This window comes from Xenopus tropicalis, chromosome 5, assembly GCF_000004195.4.
Source record: "Xenopus tropicalis strain Nigerian chromosome 5, UCB_Xtro_10.0, whole genome shotgun sequence".
Lineage (NCBI taxonomy): Eukaryota > Metazoa > Chordata > Amphibia > Anura > Pipidae > Xenopus > Xenopus tropicalis.
Genome location: NC_030681.2, coordinates 15,382,974 through 15,406,801, shown reverse-complemented (window position 1 = coordinate 15,406,801; position 23,828 = coordinate 15,382,974). Strand labels below are relative to the sequence as shown.

At 42.8% G+C, this 23,828-nt stretch overlaps 1 protein-coding gene across 4 annotated transcripts in view; it reads right to left on the bottom strand.

The window, feature by feature from the left end:
• Window positions 1-916: 916 nt before the first annotated feature.
• syt14 (synaptotagmin 14) overlaps window positions 917-23,828 on the bottom strand; it is a 111,752-nt gene continuing 88,840 nt past the window's right edge. For all 4 annotated transcript variants that reach the window (XM_002934679.5, XM_031902540.1, XM_012961665.3 and 1 more), the window contains 2 exons: window positions 5,895-6,084; window positions 917-1,725 (listed from right to left, as the gene is read on the bottom strand). In XM_002934679.5, coding sequence (XP_002934725.2) covers window positions 1,412-1,725; window positions 5,895-6,084 — 504 coding nt within the window. In that variant the 3' untranslated portion in view covers window positions 917-1,411. The remainder of the gene's footprint in view (window positions 1,726-5,894; window positions 6,085-23,828) is intronic.

The following is a 23,828-nucleotide window of genomic DNA, read 5'->3' as shown; positions in this document are numbered from 1 at the left end:
AGGCTTCCCCTCCTTTGCTTACATGATTGTACATGCTCTTTTGATGTTTATGTAGAGTGCAAGCCTAAATGCTCAGTAATAACCCAGCTATCATAAGCCTGACATAGTGTTGGAAGGCAGGATTTTCATTGGAGCATCCTCTTGCATTTGTCATTATACTTGGCCTGCTGAGCACTGAGGAACTTTATGCCATAAGTCAAGGATCCCCAACTTTTTTTACTTGTGGGCCACACTCAGATGTAAAAAGTGTTGGTGAGCCACACAACAAAGAAAAAAATTATTTGGGGATGCCAAACAAGGGATGTGATTGGCTATTTGGTAGCCCCATGTCGACTGCTGGCCTGAAGGAGGCTGAACAGGAGTAAACTTTGTCTCTTTGCTTTTAAAACTTGTCTCCAAGCCAGAAATTTAAAAATGGGCACCTAGGAGCAACTGGGAGCAACACAAAAAGGGGAGGTGAGCAACATGTTACTCCTGAGCCACTGGTTGGGGATCACTGCCCTAAGGTAAAGATAGACCCCGGCCTTATATTATATAGCTCTAAAAAACATAAAACTGTTAAGGGCCAGTTTAGGAACATAGGTGCTAAGTTTCACTTGGGCATATATGTAATTCGGGCCCATACAAAAAAACAATATGGGCTAAATATTTTTGCAAATCAACTGCTTAAAGAAATGGGGGGTCATTTACTACTTCATCTGTCGCAATAGCTGGAGCACTAATCGGTAGCTGGAAAGTCCAGCGCCTTACGTGTCTGTATAATGCGCAAGTTATAGGTCCTGTAGGGGCTGGTGGTGAAGATACATATATTCCAAAAACCCTTTTTTTAGTTTGTAAATTTGTAATTTGACACAAATTGATAATTAGTAAAGAAGAATATAGCAGTTTTCAAATTACACTGGTGTCACACTGCATATCCATGATTTTTTTTTATTTTAGATATCGTGTGCTTTTGAAGTGTCTGCAACACATCGCACATTAAAAGAAACAATAGAAATAGGAAAAAAACACAAAAAAATCTAAATTTTATCTCTCGTCTTCCTAACAATATTCCAAAATGTAATTTATCTTGTTTTTGTTTTTTTATAGAAGCGCTTCCGACACTGAAGTATAGAAAGACTTTAGCTGTAAAGCTGGTGTTCAGATTTGTTTAAAAAAGAAAACGAATGAAAATAAGCACCTAAGGAAGTTCTGGGAATAACTGGGTCTGCTGTGGATGTTCCATCTTTGCTCCGACGCAGAAATGCACACACTGTAGCATAAAACCTTTCCCCCCTGCGTTCGCAGCCTGGCTCAGCGTGCCAAACCTATTAGCAGCCACCGGAGATCTTCTGCAGGTGGCTAAATTAGATCGAGTCCTTTCAAAGAGCAGATGATTCCTCTTGAGTCACAAGAGAGGTTCTGATCGCAATTAGGATTCCAGCAGCGTGTGCCATCTACATACTTGCTGTCCTTTCGACTCCTTCATTTCAGTCCAATGATTAAGCTGTTCATCGCCTGAGCTATTCAGACCTAAGGATATCCAGCCTATCAATTCCTTGCGCTTCATGCTGCGTTTATTATAGACAGACAAAATGAGAGTCACTTCTGAGAGCTGAAAGAGAGCAACCTGGAATATGAAGGTCTCCTTGTACAGCGGGTTGGACTGGCCTCGTCGGATAGAGGTCTTACATTTTGACATTTCCTGCCCCATGGAATTCATCAGGGTTAACTTTACATAGGTATCTGGAAAATGAAATAAATAGTTAACGGTGAAAGCGATATCATTCTTGCTATGAGACTGGGTGGGCAAGGATATGGTGTATACCAATGTGTCACCTGAATGTATTCAGGGCCATATACAATTATCTTTTTTTATAAGTCGGTAGAAGCAGATATTAATCGTCGAAATCTTTGCTTTGCTCGACTGGTTGAATTTATGGAAAAGGTATACCTCATAATCCCCAGATGCCATACATTGTTTGCACTAAGCCAAAATAAAATAGATAGCATTACTAACACTGAGCAAGCTCTGTCTAGCCACAACACTGAAAGCAGACCACTGAGTTTCTGGAGACTAAAAAACGAGACATGGGGGGGGGGAAAAAAGAGTGAGAGCATGGAGGAAAGGAACGGGGATGAAATGAAGACATCAAAACAGCTGAGGATGGAATACCAAATACATGAACAGAAAGCACATCTCTGTGTGGATGTTGTTAATAAAACAGGCCTTGGTTGGTCCTTAATAAAAGCCCCACCGGCAGTGGAGGACTGGGAGCATCCCCCGGGCTGCAGGTCTGACTTCAGTCCAACTTTGGTCAAACAACAGTTCGGATAAGGATGAAGTTTCCCAACAAGAGGAAACTACTCCCGTTAACCAACATCCATTCACAGAGATCGGCTCCGCACATCGTCCTATTTGGCGGGCTAAATGAAAAGAGTCATACGTATCTGAAGAAATTAAAACATGGTGGACAGCTTTACTGCTGGCAAGTTTTCCTCGGCATGAGAAAAGACAACATCCACGGTAGCCTCTACGGAACTCACCTCGAATTATATAAACCTGTCCACCTATCAAGTGTTTAAGACAACAGAACAGTCCGTCTGACAACACAGGGTGGGAAGCAGAAAAAGAAATAATGACAATAGTTGGGTGAGAGAGGGTTAAAGGTTAGTGTTAACCCTTTCAGCACGCTGGTGGCCTGGCAGCGCAGTTTAGGCCCCAGCGTTCAGAAGGGATTACATGGAAAACACTTTTTTTTTTGTCAGAGTTTTTGTCAGGGGGTTCAAGGGAAGAGTTTTCGGTAAAAAGACCACAGAAAACATATGGTACAAACAACATAAACGTATTGGCCAGTGTGGCTAAGTTCTCTGCTCTAGCTGACGTTCCCTGCATTCCTTAATATCATTCAAGAGTATTTACTTTCTAACGTTTCCTTATTAAAATAATGACACTAAGGAGGAATGCATAATTCTTAGCTGTCCTGATTTCAAGGCAAAAAATGGTTGGACTTACTGGAAAATGGGTGAGCTGTTGGATAAGTGATGGTGTGGCTAACTAGAATGGGCTGTATTGGAGAGGTTCTGAATCCCAGGCAAAACTCTGCTGTTGGGACAATTTAAAACACTACCGTATTCACCCCAGCCCAAAACCAGGACCGCTAAAAGGTATACATATCCCACAAATACTAAAGATAAAAAGATATGTTGGAAGAAATACAAGGGCACGGCTCACCTGTAGACTGTTTTACTACTATTCCTTTCCCCGAGCCCTCCTGAAATCCTCTCTTGAGGTTTGCCTGGGATTTATCGCTCTTCATGCCCATTCTCATAATGTGATATGTGTTTACAGAATGTTATGTTACCAATTTACTTACTTCTATTACATACCAACCAACATCTACCAACCCCCTGTTCTATCCATGGCTGTACCCATTTGCCTCCCAACCACACCCATGATCTACTCAAGGCTTCACACACTTGCTTGTAAGCCTGACCCAATTTAATGTGTACAAATCAGGACTGGCCAACACAACAGGAGCATTTGGGAGGAATTATTATCACCAGAAGAACCAGAATGCTGCCTTAAATAATATAATTACAGACACAGACAGAATGCAATATAGCTTTAGTAGAAATTATCATTACATCGGATATCATCCAATGTACTGTATGTATGTATAATGCTTTTGTTATTCTAACTGCTAATAGAGGAAAATCTAACTGCTCACTGGCATCTAAGGGGTTTCTAGTTCAGGAAAACTTTGCCCATATTACTTCATTATCCCCTACATTTATTGATGAACTATGGGTTAGATTTCAGTGTTAAGGGGGCCATACATGGGCAGATTTCAGCTGTTGATTCAGCTCCTTCCAACCGATTCGGCACCTTACCTGCCCATGTATGGGTGCCCCCGACAAGCCTTCCCAGATCTGGATCCGGCAGGTTTGATTTTCCTGTTGGATCAGAGACTGCATTGGCTCATTAAAGTGGTCCTCGCTCCGACGGGTTCTTTTCACGACACTGTAATTTGTTTGTTTAGCCCGAGGGTCAAACAATCAGATTACTCAGATATTAGATGACTCAGATGGGCATATTGGTGGAAAGATCTCCTTGTTTGAGGGTCTCGCCAAAGGAGTGGATCTCACAGTGTATGGCAGCTTTAGCCAGGTAATTTTACTGCAACTGATTACAGCTTAATGGGCTCCAGGCACTGAGGCCTAAGAACTCTTTCCTGGACTTCTACAGATTTATTTCTTGAAGCATCTTATCAGTGAGAGATGTGGAGCATCGCATTTCAGCCTTGGATATTTATTGATAATAGCTCCAATTTTCTGAAGAATCAAAGTGCTCAAGAAAACTATTCTTGCATTACAGAGAATTCTTGAACTTGTGAAGTGCAAGAAAGACTAACATTAAAAACACTATGATGTACCCCTTGGTTTGAAGGCATCTCATCAGGTCTGAGATCCTGACTCTTGAGTCAAAAAATATAGTTGAAATGATGTGAGAAAAATAGATATTTATCTAAAACTTGTGAACTGTTGAAAAGAGTGATTTTCTTGTCAAAATGCGACATTATTATTATCTCTACATTTAATGTATGAAGTATAAAATTCTACTGCACACCTGTCTTATTATTATTACAAACCGCTGACCCTCAACATAGCTAATGTCCCCAACGAATGGCAGTTAGAATCTGACAGCCTGCCACACCATACTATATTCCCTTGGAATGGATTTCTCATTCAACAGATGAAAATGTAAATATTGTGTCACTAGTACATGTAGAGGTAAGACTTATATTCTTAATTGAAACTGTCTTCCTGGCTCCTATTTTGTAGCAAAACTGCTATAAATCTAACGAGGCAATCACAGGCTAATCCAAGCAGTCGGAATAATAAAAGAATAAAGAAATTCCGACTGCACTAAAATAAGTTTAGTAGGTTGAGTGCTCTGGAGAACATTTCCTTTGTGCGCTAATAGATATGGCCACCAGAAAACAATGGCTGCTTGAGAAACATTAGTTTCTGATTTTTATCTATTTTTATTGTTAGGTTTCAGCTTTCCTTTACATCCAACCAATAACGTGGATATACCAGCAATGGCTGCCTGAGTCACTGGATGTTACTGGGTGTGGGGTAGGAAAACGAAATCAGGTTGCAAAGTGCCCAAGTGTTGCAAAGCTATTTGGTGCAGGAGTAGGAGGCATATAGCGGGCCCAACTCCCGCCCCCCTGTCTATCCCTTAACTTGTGCGTCATTCAGATTTGAAATTTAAGAAGTGGAGGCAGATGTAGGACATGAAGGGGCCCCTGGCAGGTGCTAAGGACAGTGTTAGCCTCCGCCATTAGGTGCTGAGTTGATGCCCCACAACTGATTTGTTAATCCAGCGCGAGGTTTAGAGCACAGACAGACCCAGGGCAAAAGTACATCTGCATGAAAGCTGTTACCATCAGGGGTACAAGGGGTATGACTCTAGGGTGCCCTGAAAACCAACATGTTGATTAATATGACACTTGTACCGGGCCCCAGTATAAAAAAAGTAGGTTTCTGATGGCAGGCCTGGTTATGGCTCCCAGCAATTATTCCCCATCTGTAACCTCATCATTCTTAGCGTATGTGCCATCAGTGAAACTATGCAATTCATGGCCATCTTTATAGGCTTCATTAATAATTTATGAATCTATCTGAAAGATTAGCCCTAGATCTTTAATAATTCTCTTCATCATCCCGATTTCCCAGAATTCACAGGAACAAGCCACGCTCTCTCTATAATTGTAACATCTGGCTGGCATGTTCCCCCTGCCCATTTCCCAGTGTTTATGGATGTGCCTAACTAGGACGACAAAAGCAGAAATCCTCTGAGTGCGGATTCTCATTAAGAAGAAGGAAACAGAGAGGTTTGCACTCACTGGGAGGCCTGTTGGCTGACAGGTTTTTGAAGTGGCTGCCTTTTATCACTTCAGCGGAGAGCCTTCCAGTGGTGGCATTATAAAGCAGGCCGATCAGTATCTCGGGAACCGAGCCGTGGACCAGTGACTGGCAGGAGGAGGTGCTCTCTGTGCAAGACATTTCCGACATGCTCATTTGGGAATCGCAGCCCTGGAAGCAAAGCAAAATAAACAGAGTTTACTGTCATCTGCTATTCTGTACTGCGGTTCTACACGGTGTCAGCTCGCTGTTAGAGAAATGTTTTCCTGATTAAAGGCGATAGGGGGACAGTAGAAGCTAGGGGATGCATTAAACCCGTAATTTTTGTATTTGCCCAAATATTGAACCCTCCACAAAATATTTGGCAAGAAATGGTTACAGACGGAGGAGGAGATGGTCATTATTGCTTACCCTGTCTATACCAAAACATTAAATATAGTTGGGACCCACCATCACTGGGCACCCCAAGTGGGCCAACATCACAGTCTGGAAACCACTATTTTGTTGGGAAGAGGCTGTGGCCTGGTCACTGCATCACAATGGCAATGGTGCTGGGTGTTGGGGTGTTAAGGTGGCCATACACTATAACAGGGGTAGGGAACCTATGGCTCGGGAGCCAGATGTGGCTCTTTTGTTGGCTGCATCTGGCTCGCTGCCAAATCTTTAATAAAAAAAAAATAATGGGGGGCGTGGCCTGTGCTCGGCGGATAGAAGACGTGTTCTAAGCCTTAGAACACGTCTTCTATCCGCCAAGCGCAGGCCACGCCCTCCTCCACATCACATCCGGCATCCTTGGCACCCACCCTACCTTGCCCCTGCGCTCGCCGGATAGAAGATGTGTTCTAAGCCTTAGAACATGTCTTTTCTCCGCCGAGCGCAGGCCACACCCTCCTCTGCATCGCATCTGCATCCGGAATCCTTGGGACATACCCTAACTTGCCCCGTAGCATCCGTGGCCAAACATATTGTATGGCTCTCACAGAATTACATTTTAAAATATGTGGTGTTTATGGCTCTCAGCCAAAAAGGTTCCCGACCCCTGCACTATAAGATCTATAGGACCTAACCCCCGATATGCCCACCTAAAGTGTGTCAAACCTTTGGATCACAACGATGGGACTACAAGCTGCCGGAGCAAGGGGTGCATCAATGAGTTGTCCTCATTTTAATGGAAAAATCAAATCTGCCCAATCGACATCTGGACAATTTTCTAGCAGATATCAGTCTGGTAGGCCTACTGGAGGGCTCAGCTGCTGAACCGGACTAAAGGGTCTGAATCAGCAGCTTAAATTTGCCCGTGTACAGCCACCTTGTAGATTTTATGGCTGGTTACCCACTCCTTTGTATATCAGTAACAGCAGTCAAATTTGGATGAAGGGATATAACAGCAACAACATAAAACTACAGGTATAGGACCCGTTATCCAGAATGCTTGGGACCAAGGGTATTCCGGATAAGGGGTCTTTCCGTAATTTAGATCACCATACTTTAAGTCTACTAAAAAATAAATAAAACATTAATTAAACCCAATAGGATTGTTTTGCATCAAATAAGGATTATTTATTTTTATTTATATCTTAGTTGGGATCAATTACAAGGTACTGTTTTATTATTACAGAGAAAAGGGAATCATTTAACCATTAAATAAACCCAATAGGGCTGTTCTGCCCCAATAAGGGGTAATTATATCTTAGTTGGGATCAAGTACAGGTACTGTTTTATTATTACAGAGAAAAGGGAATCATTTAGCCATTAAATAAACCCAATAGGGCTGTTCTGCCCCCAATAAGGGGTAATTATATCTTAGTTGGGATCAATTACAAGGTACTGTTATATTACTACAGAGAAAAAGGAAATTAGTTTTAAAATTCTGTATTATTTGATTACAATGGAGTCTGTGGGAGACAGGCTTTCCATAATTCAGAGCTTTCTGCATAATGGGTTTCTGGATAAGGGATCCCATACCTGTATCATTTTACATATATCATAACATTATATCCTTCCCCACTGAAAAAAAAAGTATGAAACTCAGTGCAAAATATGGATTTTTTTTATATTTTCTATTCTTCTACTTTTAAGAAGCTTCTATAAGCTTGCAACCAAACAAGACTTTACGCACAGACTCTGATATCTTGGATTAACAAGTATTTTATTGCAGACTTCTCCTTGTTAAATACAAATCCATGAATTAGTGGCAAATTTTGGCATACGAGCAATAAAATATCTCCGGATAACAGCTGGATTTAGAGGTATCCATATTATGAGACGCTGTAGAAGAATTGCATTATTAGATTAATAATGAGAGTGCGCTGAAGTCTTCTTCCTAAGCAATATTATATCCAAGGCACAATCTGAGACAGACAGGAACATCTCTAACCACAGTGGGTAATTCATGTAAGTATAATTAGAATTCTCACAGTATCTGTATCTAAACAACTCCATTCAATGGAAAAACACTTTTTATAGCAGGTCAGAATTATTACATCAAGCTTCTTCAATAAAATATAAGATTAAAGTGTTGTTGGCAGTCATAGTTTAGGGGTCAGGGACTAAAGGTTTTCCTTTGGCCATCATTTAGGCACACCCTGGTACAGTTCCTTTTGCAACCATCAAGCTCTAGTGGCTAAATCAGTTGTTGGTTAAACTATGTTGAGGTATAAATACTATAGGCAGGGCACAGTTCCTATGAGCAGAAGTCAAGCTGTGTGAAGCCCAGCATGGATCTAAATAGTCTTTTCTACCTTGATAATGTCCTATCCGTGGCAACAAATCAGATGCCAATGTTACTGCACTGAGCAACTATCTGATGGCCACATCCAATTGCTTTGGAGGCCATGGTGGTCTACCTGTGTTTCCCAACTACTCAATGCTTTGTAAGTAATTGTAGTCTTGTTTGTATAACTTGGTGCTATCACCAGAATTCTTTTTTATAGTCCACCTTGTACAGTGTATGCCCCAGGCATGCTCTTTAGGATTATAGATACAGCTCACTGCAAGAGACTTCCCAGCAGAGGCTGCCTATATACACATATACAGTACTCTAATCCTGCATTGAACCCTTGCCTGCCTATAGGTCAACCTTTGTCCATAGAACACAGATAATTGTTTCTGTATTTATCCTAATGCACTTGTCCAGGCATCCTCATAGGGCTATTCTAGTCCTTGTTCCTGTCTCTGGTTGCTGAGATTCTAGTCCTTGTTTCTATATCTGGTCCCTAAGATTCTAGTTCTTGTTCCTGTCTCCGGTTCTTGAGGTCCTTGATTCTGTATGTGGTACCTAAGTTTCTAGTCCTTGTTCCTGTCTCCGGTTCCTGAGATACAAGTTCTTGTTTATGAATCTGGTTCCTAAGATTCTAGTCCTTGTTCCTGTCTCCGGTTCTTGAGATTCAAGTTCTTGTTTCTATATCTGGTTCCTAAGATTCTAGTCCTTGTTCCTGTATCTGGTTTCTGAGATTCTAGTTCTTGTTTCTGTATCTGGTTCCTAAGATTCTAGTCCTTGTTTCTGTGTCCGGTTCCTGAGATTCAAGTCCTTGTATCTGTATCTGGTTCCTAAGATTCTAGTTCTTGTTCCTGTCTCCGGTTCTTGAGGTTCTTGTTTCCGTATGTGGTACCTAAGATTCTAGTCCTTGTTCCTGTCTCCAGTTCCTGAGATTTTAGTCCTTGTTTATGAATTTGGTTCCTAAGATTCTAGTCCTTGTTCCTGTCTCCGGTTCCTGAGATTCTAGTTCTTGTTTATGAATCTGGTTCCTAAGATTCTAGTCCTTGTTCCTGTATCTGGTTTCTGAGATTCAAGTCCTTGTTTCTATATCTGGTTCCTAAGATTCTAGTCCTTGTTCCTGTCTCCAATTCCTGAGATTCAAGTTCTTGTTTCTATATCTGGTTCCTGAGATTCAAATACCTGTATCCAGCTCCGAAGTAGTGATCCTTGCCCATGGCGTTGGCGTACTCTAGTCCTGCCTTCCTTCCTGGTTTGCCTCAGCTGTATCATGACTCCCTGTTCCAGGTCAGTACCTATTTACTTTGCCCTGACTCAAACATCTGTATGCTTTCTTCTCATTTAACCCCAGCATCACTAAGTCTGGAAACCTTGCTTGCCCTTGTGGCTCACAGAATTCTCCCGCTAGGATTAGGGTGCAGTTGCAGAGACACTATTCATTGTGCAGTTGAAAGACTACACATTTCTTTTCGGGTGAAGGAGGGGTTGAGCTTTTGCATAGAGTTAGACAAGTAAATAAGAGTATATGAGCTATGCCAGTAACGGACTAAAGATAAGGAACTGAGAGGCAGCTTTGCCAAAGACCTAGGGAAAAGTCCTGTTATGTGGGCATAAATCGGCCAGAAAGCAGCATTATGTTCTGAAATGCCACTCTGCACATTATTCTTCCACTATTAATACATGCCCCACGGTGATTCAAATTAAACTCACATATCTCACAACAGGAGCTCTGTCTGCACTAAATTCAGGCCTTTGTTGTTTTTCGAATACGGAATGGAGGCACCAGTGGTCCTGATCAGATCTGCTATAATATCAGAGCAGAGAGATTAAGCATCAGGGCACTAAAAACTGTACAAATTTATTAGAAGACTTCATAAAAAGTCAGCTAATGAGACAAATCTCCCACGGGCAGGGAACAGCTGTCGCAGCATGGCCAATCAATTCCTTGAGCTCCGAGGGGAATAGAAACAGCACATTACACTGAGCTTTGAGACTGTGTTGGACTTTATAGGTCCATATATGGTAGAGTTTATTTTTACTGTCATTTTTTTTTTCTCCATTGCCTAAGCACTGATAGACACCTACGGCTTTCATTCTTTGATATTTCCATGGCTTTCATCAACTGATTTCATTCTTTGATATTTCTAATAGTCACACAAGTCTAATTATTTCTGTAAATAAACCATAAATGTCTATAGTATTGATGTTTCCAGCTGTAGCCAAATTACAGTAACTTGCAATGGGCGTAATGTTGTTCTTGGAACTCTAGATCAGAAGCAGCAATTCAGGGACAATTCAACATACAAAGTAGGCCACCCATACTGTATACAGATCAGAGTCAGGCTAAAGGCTGGCCACAACAGGGTGGTTTATGGCAATACAGACAAGGGACCTCATCTAGTGGGCAGCCAATGTATAATGCTAGGGAAGAAGACCTGCAAGGAATAGAGGCCCATAGGGGTTAAGGTCCAGGAAAAGGAGTTGTAAGACTTGTAAACCATAGACTCATGCATGTTTGGTTGACCGCTTGAGTAGTCATGAACCTTGGCACCACTTGCCTATTTTCCAGCCATTGCTCTACCAGCAAAGCCATAATGATTTAAGGTCATAATGGTGATAAGTTTGTTTGGCCGTTATCCGGAAAGCTTCCCCATCTCCCACAGACTCGATTTTAAATCAAACAATTAATTTCCCTTTTCTCTGTAATAATAAAACAGTACCTGTACTTGATCCCAACTAAGATATAATTACCCCTTATTGGGGGCAGAACAGCCCTATTGGGTTTATTTAATGGTTAAATTATTCCCTTTTCTCTGTAATAATAAAACAGTACCTGTACTTGATCCCAACTAAGATATAATTACCCCTTATTGGAGGCAGAACAGCCCTATTGGGTTTATTTAATGGCTAAATGATTCCCTTTTCTCTGTAATAATAAAACAGTACCTGTACTTGATCCCAACTAAGATACAATTACCCCTTATTGGGGACAGAACAGCCCTATTGGGTTTATTTCATGGTTAAATGATTTCCTTTTCTCTGTAATAATAAAACAGTACCTGTACTTGATCCCAACTAAGATATAATTACCCCTTATTGGGGGCAGAACAGCCCTATTGGGTTTATTTAATGGTTAAATGATTCCCTTTTCTCTGTAATAATAAAACAGTACCTGTACTTGATCCCAACTAAGATATAAATACCCCTTATTGGGGGCAGAACAGCCCTATTGGGTTTATTTAATGGTTAAATGATTCCCTTTTCTCTGTAATAATAAAACAGTACCTGTACTTGATCCCAACTAAGATATAATTACCCCTTATTGGGGGCAGAACAGCCCTATTGGGTTTATTTCATGGTTAAATGATTCCCTTTTCTCTGTAATAATAAAACAGTACCTGTACTTGATCCCGACTAAGATATAATTAATCCTTACGGGAGGCCAAAAATCCAGTTGGGTTGATCTAATTTTTAAATGATTTTTTTATTGAGCTTAAGCTATGGTAATCCAAATTACAGCAAGATCCCTTTTCTGGAAAACCCCAGGTCCCAAGCATTCTAGATAACAGGCCCCATACTTGTATAATGTTTGGGTAGGCACGTATGATGGCCCCATACAAGGGCTGATAAACTGCCGTGTATGGCCACTTTAAGTTAAATCCTTCCTATCCACCACTCCCTGCTCTCCCCAGCTTTATAGTGGTTTGCAGCAGGATTAGTTGAATACTCCAGTGTGTGCTAAACCTAAAGCTTGTAGTATGGCCACCTAAAAGAGAGAGATACTGTATAAGCTGATCTTCTTCTGATATGCCCACCTAAAGGTGGGCGTTATCGGGCTAATTTGATCATTTGGCCACAGGACCAAACAACTGAATTGCAACAGAGGACATAGGCGCTGTCAGACCAACGGCCGCATCAGCAAGCCGGTGCGGCCCACAAACTGATGGAAAATAAAACCTGCCTGATCGAGATCTGCCCAATTTTAGGCCAGATCTCGGTTGGTTAGGCCCGTCGGGGGTGCCCATACACAGGCAGATGAGCTGCCAAATCGGTCTGAAGGACCTGAATGGCAGCTAAAATCTGCCCATATATATATACCTTAACTTGTGAGGCTGGTGGGGTTTGCTCTGATAAGAAAAAATGTGTGCTGTAAATATGAAGAATAGGCCTGAAGGCAACACAAAAAGTTTAGGACCCAATACTATTAATTCTTCTACAAAAATGAGATATACTGCTTATCTGATGCTGAAAGCCAAATGCACATCTCCCCATCATACCCTCAAATGAGACCATAATTAAAAAAAAACTATGTTCTATAGGGAGAGCTTATTATCCATACAGGGTTCTGACGGGACATAAAGGCACACTGCATGGCATTTTGGGGATTTTTCAGAACGTCACACCGAGTGCAGGTTTTAATTATCCTTGTACCTTCTCTCCAGAAGGTTCAGAGTGACAAACAGACAAGGGCGCTCGGCACAGGAGGCACGTCTGTCACTTGACATTACATACGACAGGAGTAATGGAAGAGATGCCAGTCACAGGATTAATGATGGTTTTAGGAATGCATTAACCCTTTCCTCCCTGAAGCCATTGGTTTCTTTGCATGCACAGTAGGAATACAGTTCGTATGCCATATCGAGAGCTCTCATTGCTCGCAGTGTGACGGCTTTGTATATGCAGAAGGCCCTTTTGGTGCATTTTGTATTTTTGGTGTATTTTTCTGCTCAAGTAACCGAGCATAAAATACTCTCTTTATTCTCAAAGACTTACTAATAACCAGTTAGCAGTGCAGTACCCTGATCGGACCAGATTTTAAGGTATTTTGAGTATTTTTTTTTACATCTGGATGCATTTCTTTGCCTGGAAACAAAGCAATCTATTGTGAGCTTGGTGACATGTGGTGCTGAGAAGAAAAACCTGTCCACAGGGTGCTTGGCTAATCTTGCATCCATATTTCCCATAAATTATTCAGGCCGTGGCTTCCATTTGATGTGGGTACCACCGCTGCACAACTGATTAGAGAGAAGCCTGCGCGTCACAGGCCCTTTCATTGCGCTGTCAGCACACACTTGCCTTCTCCCTCTGAGGCAAAGGGGAAATTACTTACTATGGTGATAAACTATCTGCACTGCCATGCCCTTACTGGGGTACCTGGTTAACCGGTGTTGGAATGAGGCTCATAGGGCCCACCAGAGAACCTGGCACTGTGGCACGCTCTCACAATTAGATGTAGGTGACACTAAGGGGCACATTTTCGCCAATTAAAAGCACAATTGGAAAAAATTTGGACTAACCACGATCATTTCTGATGTGCATTAATTGCACGAAAATTTGTTGTGCAATTTTCGTGGTCGTATGAAAATATTGTGGTGCGATCCGAAAATTACAAAATTTTCATATCCAAATGATCAGAAACGGTGTGAAAACCTTTCTGACTTTGACCCTTCAATGCATGTTTTTGGAAGTCTCCCATAGGACACAATGGCACTCTGCAGCTCCAACCCGGCCCAAGGAAAGTCTCCCATAGGGCTCAATGGCACTCTGCAGCTCCAACCCGGCCCAAGGAAAGTCTCCCATAGGGCTCAATGGCACTCTGCAGCTCCAACCCGGCCCAAGGAAAGCCTCCCATAGGGCTCAATGGCACTCTGCAGCTCCAACCCGGTCCAAGGAAAGTCTCCCATAGGGCTCAATGGCACTCTGCAGCTCCAACCCGGCCCAAGGAAAGTCTCCCATAGGGCTCAATGGCACTCTGCAGCTCCAACCCGGCCCAAGGAAAGTCTCCCATAGGGCTCAATGGCACTCTGCAGCTCCAACCCGGCCCAAGGAAAGTCTCCCATAGGGCTCAATGGCACTCTGCAGCTCCAACCCGGCCCAAGGAAAGTCTCCCATAGGGCTCAATGGCACTCTGCAGCTCCAACCCGGCCCAAGGAAAGCCTCCCATAGGGCTCAATGGCACTCTGCAGCTCCAACCCGGCCCAAGGAAAGTCTCCCATAGGGCTCAATGGCACTCTGCAGCTCCAACCCGGCCCAAGGAAAGTCTCCCATAGGGCTCAATGGCACTCTGCAGCTCCAACCCAGCCCAAGGAAAGTCTCCCATAGGGCTCAATGGCACTCTGCAGCTCCAACCCGGCCCAAGGAAAGTCTCCCATAGGGCTCAATGGCACTCTGCAGCTCCAACCCGGCCCAAGGAAAGTCTCCCATAGGGCTCAATGGCACTCTGCAGCTCCAACCCGGCCCAAGGAAAGCCTCCCATAGGACTCAATGGCACAGTGCAGCTCTAACCCGGCCCAAGGAAAGTCCCCCATAGGGCTCAATGGCACTCTGCAGCTCCAACCCGGCCCAAGGAAAGCCTCCCATAGGACTCAATGGCACAGTGCAGCTCTAACCCGGCCCAAGGAAAGTCTCCCATAGGGCTCAATGGCACTCTGCAGCTCCAACCCGGCCCAAGGAAAGCCTCCCATAGGACTCAATGGCACAGTGCAGCTCTAACCCGGCCCAAGGAAAGTCTCCCATAGGGCTCAATGGCACTCTGCAGCTCCAACCCGGCCCAAGGAAAGTCACAATACCGAAGCTTGAATGAATCCAAAACTTTTGTAGTCGTTGCCACAAACACGATTTTGTCGCACAAATTGACACAAAGCACATAAAAGTCACGTAATTTAACGAAAAGATTGTGGAAATTATGCAAAGTTCTAAAAAATTGGAAAAAAATAAAAATTTTTCTTATTCATACTCATTCGGACTTTAATGAATGGGCCCCTAAATATACTACAGGTATGGGATCCCTTATCCGGAAACCTGTTATCCAGAAGGCTACGAATTAAGGAAAGCCTGTCTCCCATTGACTCCATTTTAATCAAATAATTCAGAATTTTCAAACCGATTTCCTTTTTCTCTGTAATAATAAAACAGTACCTGTACTTGATCCCAACTAAGATATAATTACCCCTTATTGGGGGCAGAACAGCCCTATTGGGTTTATTTAATGGTTAAATGATTCCCTTTTCTCTGTAATAATAAAACAGTACCTGTACTTGATCCCAACTAAGATATAATTACCCCTTATTGGGGGCAGAACAGTCCTATTGGGTTTATTTAATGGTTAAATGATTCCCTTTTCTCTGTAATAATAAAACAGTACCTGTACTTGATCCCAACTAAGATATAATTACCCCTTATTGGGGGCAGAACAGCCCTATTGGGTTTATTTCATGTTTAAATGATTCCCTTTTCTCTGTAATAATAAAACAGTACCTGTACTTGATCCCAACTAAGATATAATTACCCCTTATTGGGGGCAGAACAGCCCTATTGGGTTTATTTCATGTTTAAATGATTCCCTTTTCTCTGTAATAATAAAACAGTACCTGTACTTGATCCCAACTAAGATATAATTACCCCTTATTGGGGGCAGAACAGCCCTATTGGGTTTATTTAATGGTTAAATGATTCCCTTTTCTCTGTAATAATAAAACAGTACCTGTACTTGATCCCAACTAAGATATAATTACCCCTTATTGGGGGCAAAACAATCCTATTGGGTTTATTTAATGTTTAAAAGACCCACCCATTTGTACAGAGGAGTGCAGAACGGCATAAAATGCAAGAAGCACATGAGTAGAGCAACAGCTATAGCTTTGTTTCATCAATGCCCCAACTCTTGCAGCTTATAATGTGTGCTCCTATCCATAAAGTTCCCCCCGCCACTAATTTACTGGTGTTTCTTCAGGACTAATTGCTTGTTTCTTCTTATGCGGTCATCCCCCTACACTGCTTGTTAGACCATTGGAAGTCAACTGTGGGCATGACTGAGCGGGGAAAATCTGACTTCTAAACAACAAAAAAAAACCTGTATCAGAACACTAAGCAGTTAATAAAGAGATGAAAGGATTCACTGAGTGTGGTCTCTTGCCATTGCAGTCTCTGTAGCAGCTGTCTCATAACAGGGGGTCTTATTGTATTTGTAGATTTAAGGAATCTCATTTTTATAACCTAGAGAAAAAAACATACTCACTTCCAGAGTTCAAACATTTTTGCTACTTGAAAAAAAAATCAAAATAAGGTCACTGACAGATTTGTATAACAGGCAGTTTTTGTTGCGTGGGTGTGGCTAGTTACGTTCTTGGTAACAATGAGAGCGCAACTGTCCCCAGCAAGGCATATTTATTGCACTCACCATAGATTGGCATCTGTATAAAAATTGTCTCTGAGCTTTATAGCCTTCGCTGCGTATCAGCCACTATGAATTTCACCCATAAATCAATAACAGCGAAGGTAAAACAAGGATATTTGATGGCGTTGGAATAAAATGATGGCATTAAACAGAAATGTGAACACTCTGACTTCAAGACTGAAATACATGTAATAAATACTATAGTGCAGCGCTCGTAAAGAGGATCATGAAGAGATCAGAAGAGATGGAGAAAGGCATAAGAAATAAACACTCTGATGTTTCTTACCGAACAAAATATTTCAGGGCAAGTGAAATCTGGAACAGCGTTAAGGTACTGAAAAGCCTGGAGATAAAAGCCTACAATCCTCCGTGATATTAATAAGAACTTTAATAATAACATTTATTTTATTTATCCTGGTTCCAGAAGGGAAGCAAGCAGGCCGTCAGAAATAGGAGTTTATATAGGAAACGATGTACCCCCTAATTTGAAATATGAGGATATTAGAAGGCTGTAGGGCAAGTATATTTTATACAGGTTACATGTATTATAAGGCAGGAGTGGAACTAGGGGAAAGCAGGAACCCAGGGTGCAACATGAAAATAACACAATTTGGAAGTGGGGGGGTGGAATTCGCACTCTTCCCACCACTCCCTCTCTGCATTGAGCATTGGGTATGAGTAGTCTAGGAGCAAGCGGTGGGTGACATCAAACGAGCGGATGGCGGGGATGGTTTCGGGGTGCAGGTTGGCTTTGGGCAGCCTTGGGCCCCTGTATCCTTCGGCCCAGCCCTGTTATGAGGATATAAGGCTACCATAATGCTTTGATATCTTTCTACTCTTACAACCCTTAAAGGGGAAGGAATGTTCCAATTACTGGGGGTGCCAAATGCTAGGCACCCACCCAGTGATTGTAATCACTTAGCTGATACCCGGCCAGTGCTACTGTTAGGAGAAAACCCCACTGGCTCAGGGTTCATGCGATCTTCTTCCATCACTTGTCTATCTTAGAAATCCCAGAGCCGTCGTATGTGAAAAGGCTAACTTTCACGTTACATTCAGCTTTTCACTCACGGCGCAAAGGCAGTAGAAGGAAGAGGATCTCACATGCTTACGTTGTCAATCACAGTAATCCAAGCAGTGATCCAAGCCAAGATGGCAGCAGTGAACATATCTGCACTTTCCAATTGTACAAGAGCGTCGTTTTTTTTTTAGTTCTTGGTATAGAAAAGAGCATGGAAATCGGTATTGTATGCTAACTATGAAGCTTGACTTGTTCTTTAATGATACGAACTGACAGCAAATTTAGAGATATGTGTTAGGATTGACTGGTTGAGTTTAGACAGGCCATATGCTGGGTGACGCTAGAAGTCCGAACCAGAAATGCACAGCAGAACAAAAGTGTGCAGGGCTTGGGAACAAGCCAAGGACTCACAAACAAGGCAAGAGTGCAAAAACCAGGCAAGGCTGGGAATTATGAACCAGGGAGAGAATCAAGAATCAGGAAGCAGGGAGGATATCAGAAATCAGGTAGAGAATTGGGAACCAGGGAGGATATCAGAAATCAGGTAGAGAATCGGGAAGCAGGGAGGATATCAGAAATCAGGTAGAGAATTGGGAACCAGGGAGGATATCAGAAATCAGGTAGAGAATTGGGAACCAGGGAGGATATCAGAAATCAGGTAGAGATCAGGAACCAGGGAGGATATCAGAAATCAGGTAGAGATCAGGAACCAAGGAAGATATCAGAAATCAGGTAGAGACCAGGAACCAGAGAGGATATCAGAAAGCAGGTACAGATCAGGAACCAGGGAAGATATCAGAAATCAGGTAGAGATCAGGAACCAGAGAGGATATCAGAAATTAGGTAGAGATCAGGAACCAGGGAGGATGTCAGAAATCAGGTAGAGATCAGGAACCAGGGAGGATCTTAGAAATCAGGTAGAGAATCAGGAACCAGGGAGGATATCAGAAATTAGGTAGAGATCAGGAACCAGGGAGGATGTCAGAAATCAGGTAGAGATCAGGATTCAGAGAGGATATCAGAAATTAGGTAGAGAATCAGGAACCAGAGAGGATATCAGAAATCAGGTAGAGAATCAGGAACCAGGGAGGATATCAGAAATCAGGTAGAGAATCAGGTACCAAGGAGGATATCAGAAATCAGGTAGAGATCAGGAACCAAAGAGGATATCAGAAATCAGGTAGAGAATCAGGAACCGGGGAGGATATCAGAAATCAGGTAGAGAATCAGGAACCAGGGAGGATATCAGAAATCAGGTAGAGAATCAGGTACCAAGGAGGATATCAGAAATCAGGTAGAGATCAGGAACCAAAGAGGATATCAGAAATCAGGTAGAGATCAGGAACCAGGGAGGATATCAGAAATCAGGTAGAGAATCAGGTACCAAGGAGGATATCAGAAATCAGGTAGAGATCAGAAACCAAAGAGGATATCAGAAATCAGGTAGAGAATCAGGAACCAGGGAGGATATCAGAAATCAGGTAGAGAATCAGGAACCAGGGAGGATATCAGAAATCAGGTAGAGAATCAGGTACCAAGGAGGATATCAGAAATCAGGTAGAGATCAGGAACCAAAGAGGATATCAGAAATCAGGTAGAGATCAGGAACCAGGGAGGATATCAAAAATTAGGTAGAGAATCAGGTACCAAGGAGGATATCAGAAATCAGGTAGAGATCAGGAACCTAAGAGGATATCAGAAATCAGGTAGAGATCAAGAACCAGGGAGGATCTTAGAAATCAGGTAGAGAATCAGGAACCAGGGAGGATCTCAGAAATCAGGTAGAGATCAGGAACCAGAGAGGATATCAGAAATCAGGTAGAGATCAGGAACCAGGGAGGATATCAGGTCACGCTTAAATCTCCTGCACCCCGATTCCACCGCACACTGCATTGGCACAGGCCTTCTGCAAAAAGGTTCCGGCAGGTGATTTAGGGGCACTGGGAGACCTACAATGGCGCCAGATGGATTGCATGGCTAAAAGCCCCTCGGCAGAACACTGTGTAAGGGTATGGAGGGGCAGCCAGGGAACAATGGAGCCTTTCCCAAGGCTGAAACTACACGTGGAACCAGTAATACCATCACAAAAACTATGGAAATCAATTATACATTCACCTCTTAATTCTGCCATTAGTCAAAGGCACCATGAATATCCAATCGAGTCTGCACTATAAGGATATGCTAACATTGTGGTAGCAGAAGTGACGCTACAATTCACTGCACTGTACCGCTCTGTCTATTGGAGCGTTCTGACTCAATAACAACCAAATACCTTTTTTATTGTGTGTGTTTAAGCGACGTGCTGACGTGGAAAATATCCTTATCGCTTTTTTACTGTTGCAGGTCCTGTTTTAATTGCATTTGTTCTGTTCTACAGCACAGCACACACAATATATGCCCGGGGAGCATACATGCAGCCGCTTTGCCGGGGCTGAGCACTGATACCATTTGCCTTTGCCTAATCAGTCACACACCAGTTTCACTCCAGTAATAATATTGAAATGCAAATGTGGTTTCATTTATTGACAGAAGATGAGCTTTCCGACTTCGGCGGTACAGAAATTATTTACAGAAGGAATATAATAAGGCTTTTTTCTATGTGAATTTAGCTTGATCCCTTTATAGGGGCTGTTTAACAACCAAATACCTACATTATTAGCCTCTTATAATATTTCACTGATCATAAATTTTATCCGTGGCCTTATTATGTTTTTATAATATCATATATGCACTATGCATACTAAAGTACATGTTGTATTGCACTCCTCAATGGAGTTTCTATGGGGAAAATGCTCTCTCTTACTCTTTAAAAACCCTTTTCTTAGGGGCTGTGGTGTAACTAGAGGTTACTGGGCCCCAGTTTAGGGCCCCAAACATTTGTAGGTTTGCACCACACTCCCGGGTCCGCCTAAAACCACATGGTCTGCTTAATCTGTAGTTACACCCCTGCTTAGGTACATATTTATTATTGTGTATAAGCCAACATCACTGGTGATGTTGGCCATAGCAACCAATCAGCAATTAGATTTGAACAGTCACCTACAAGTTATGGTGGTCATCCACTGTAAGATCCGCTCGTTTGGTGAGGTCGTAAAGCGGATCTTCTCCCCATATGCCCACCTATGGGTGGGCAATATCAGATTAATTTGATTGTTTTGGTCTAGGACCAAATAATCAAATTAAAACGGCAGGCATAGGTTCTAAGATCTAAACATCTGATTGGTTGCTATGGGCAACACCACTGGTTGGCTTACACCATATATTAAATATGCCCCTTAGTGGGCAGCCCCTAGTGATGACAGAAAGGGAGTCTAAATGGCTTGGTAGATAGACTTTATAGCATTAATAACAGAAGCTTATAGCTAAAAAATAAAAACAGTTGTCATCTACGTTTACTATAAGATGGGGTTGATAGAAGGCGGGGCGGCCCCTAGTGCCACATTGAAGCGGTCTAGGGGATACTGCCCCCCACTTTTTTTTGCATTGGAGGGGGGCCTAAGGGATGCCACATTGCTAGTTCTGGGTGCCCAATATCATTAGAAGAGCCAAAATTCCTTTTATAATATATATGAATTCTGACTCTTTAATTTACCAGGAGTGGCTATTTGCCACCCTAGTGCCTGAGGTGAGTTTCTCAACTTGATTTATGGCACGGCTCCCTGAGATAGGGTAACAAATAATCAGTGTCCCTTAATGGAGGGCTGAAATTTGAATTAACCAAAAAAAGAAATTTGAACTTCCAAAAAAATCGTATTAGTCACGATAATATCGTATTGACGATCCGAAAATCACAAAATTTTCGTACAGAACGATTGTTAACAGCGGCATAACTGATCCGATTTTTTCCTGCAAAAAATACGAAAAAGTTGCGCAAGCGCCAAAAAAGTCGTGCAAGGTACGAAAAAGTCAAGGAAAATACGATTGGACCGATCGAATGAACGCTCTGAGCGTTCATGGATAAGTAAATGTGCCCCTTAGTGTATTATTTAAAAATTCCAAGAGGTAAAGCCAGTGTCTAATTGTATATTTTTACACAGGAGCACATATAATGGGTATTTTTTTTTTATTTCCAAAAAAAAGCAGATATTTTTATATGAATAAAATAATATTAAAGGAGGGCTAAATCCTATTTTTAAGTTTAAGGCTGAATATTGTACTTGTGAGGCTCATCTCAGTGGAAATGATGTGCCTGAACTGACAGCCATGAGATTTAGATCCACAATGCAGCCCCTAGCTAATCCCTATTACTGCCCCTATGGGACAATTCTACTTCATATCCGTCATATATAAAGAGCCAGAAAGTTTCGTAGAGCTGTGCAACAGGGAACCAATGAAATACTAATTGGCGACAATGCATTTAAGAAGCCTGAGCCGGAACGGTAAGTCCCTGGGTGCTGGAGCTACAGCCTAGAGGGAGTCAGGAGAAAATAAATAAAAAGGACAAATGCATAGGGCACAGGGGCATAGAATGGCAAGCCATTTATACATTATCACGCTACAAACAAAGCACGTGTGGGAGGATGAGAGGACAAAAAAGTTTTATGGGATGTTCATCTTAAAGCTAACTTCCAGTTAAACTCGCTTCTAAACAAAGTAATGCACAATCATGATCAAGGACCCTATCAACTGCATGTCTGCCAAATATACACCAGTCACAAGGCCCAAATGAAATGGAACTACCCCAAAACTGCGGGGTTTGGGTGGGTTAGGACCCGTGGTAATGTGTGTAACTGGGTGCTGATGGGTTAGATGAGGTACAAGCCCTAGCAGCTAATATTTTGCAGAGCTAACACCAGATGGGTGGAGCTTCACGGATATTGGGGGCGTCAACGTAAATAAGTACGCTCAGGGGACATGCTATAAAACATCCCAATATCTATATATATAAGAACGTGTTTGCCACGGCACCATTGTGCAAAAGCTCCAAGTCACTTTGGTGTCCCAATCCACACTGCTACACAACAGAGTTAGCTGCTAACTTCCTGCTGCCATCTTGGGCTCACCTTATGGAATGTTTAAACCCTCGCCTCCCTACACAAAGCATAGGGAGTGGGTTCTTTCATGCCCCAAAGGGCAGCACGAGTTGCTTCATTAAGCACTAACCCCTATATGCAATAAAAGGCGCTAAGTTTGCCCAGGAGCAGTAACCCATAGCAACCAATTAGATGTTTGCTTTTAAACAGGTGACCAAATGTTCTACCTGCTGATTTGGGTTACTACTCCTGGGCAAACGTAGTGCCTTTTATTATATAATGCCTTAACTGTTTAAAGCAGGGGTCCTCAAACTTCTTAAGCAAGGGGCCCATCAAACTATGGCCCATTCCTACATTCTCTTCCAGCACCCCCCATCCCGCGCTCTCCGTCGGTCCGTCCACCCTCCCGCTGCCCACTGAGTCCTACTTCTCCAGCTCCCCCCAGTCTTCCGTCCGTCTCCCCAGATAGAGTCCTCTCTCTGCCAGCGCCATCTGTCCTCCCTCTCAGCTCCTCCGTCCCGCCCCCCGCTGAGTCCTCTTTCTCTGCTTCCAGTGGTGAGGACGCAGCGGGGGGCTGGGTAAACTACCCTGGGGGGCCGGATCCGGCCCGCGGGCCATAGTTTGAGGACCCCTGGATCATGTGATGGGCCCAGAGCATGGAAAAGATAAGTGATACTTATGCAGTGATACAGAATCCCCCCATTCCTAGGAAAAACAATGTGCACGGCTGCCGCTCCTTTGGTCAGCTGCCACTAGGGGTTAAAGAAGGAATGGAAGGGGGAAAGGTGGACAGAAGAGGTACCTGCCTAGTGCCCCCCCCCTCTTCCCCCCCAGTGTTGTGTCCTAGGAAAGCGCCTCTTCTGCCTACCCCTAGTTCTGGCCCTGTGCATGGTGCATTGGTAGATGAGAAAGTCAACTGGAATTAAGTTATAGTAGTCCTTTAACTGTGGCTTTTTAAGCTCTCACAAGACTAATGCTTAAGAGAGCATTCAGGTAGAGCAGGGATCCCCAACCTTGTATACCCGTGAG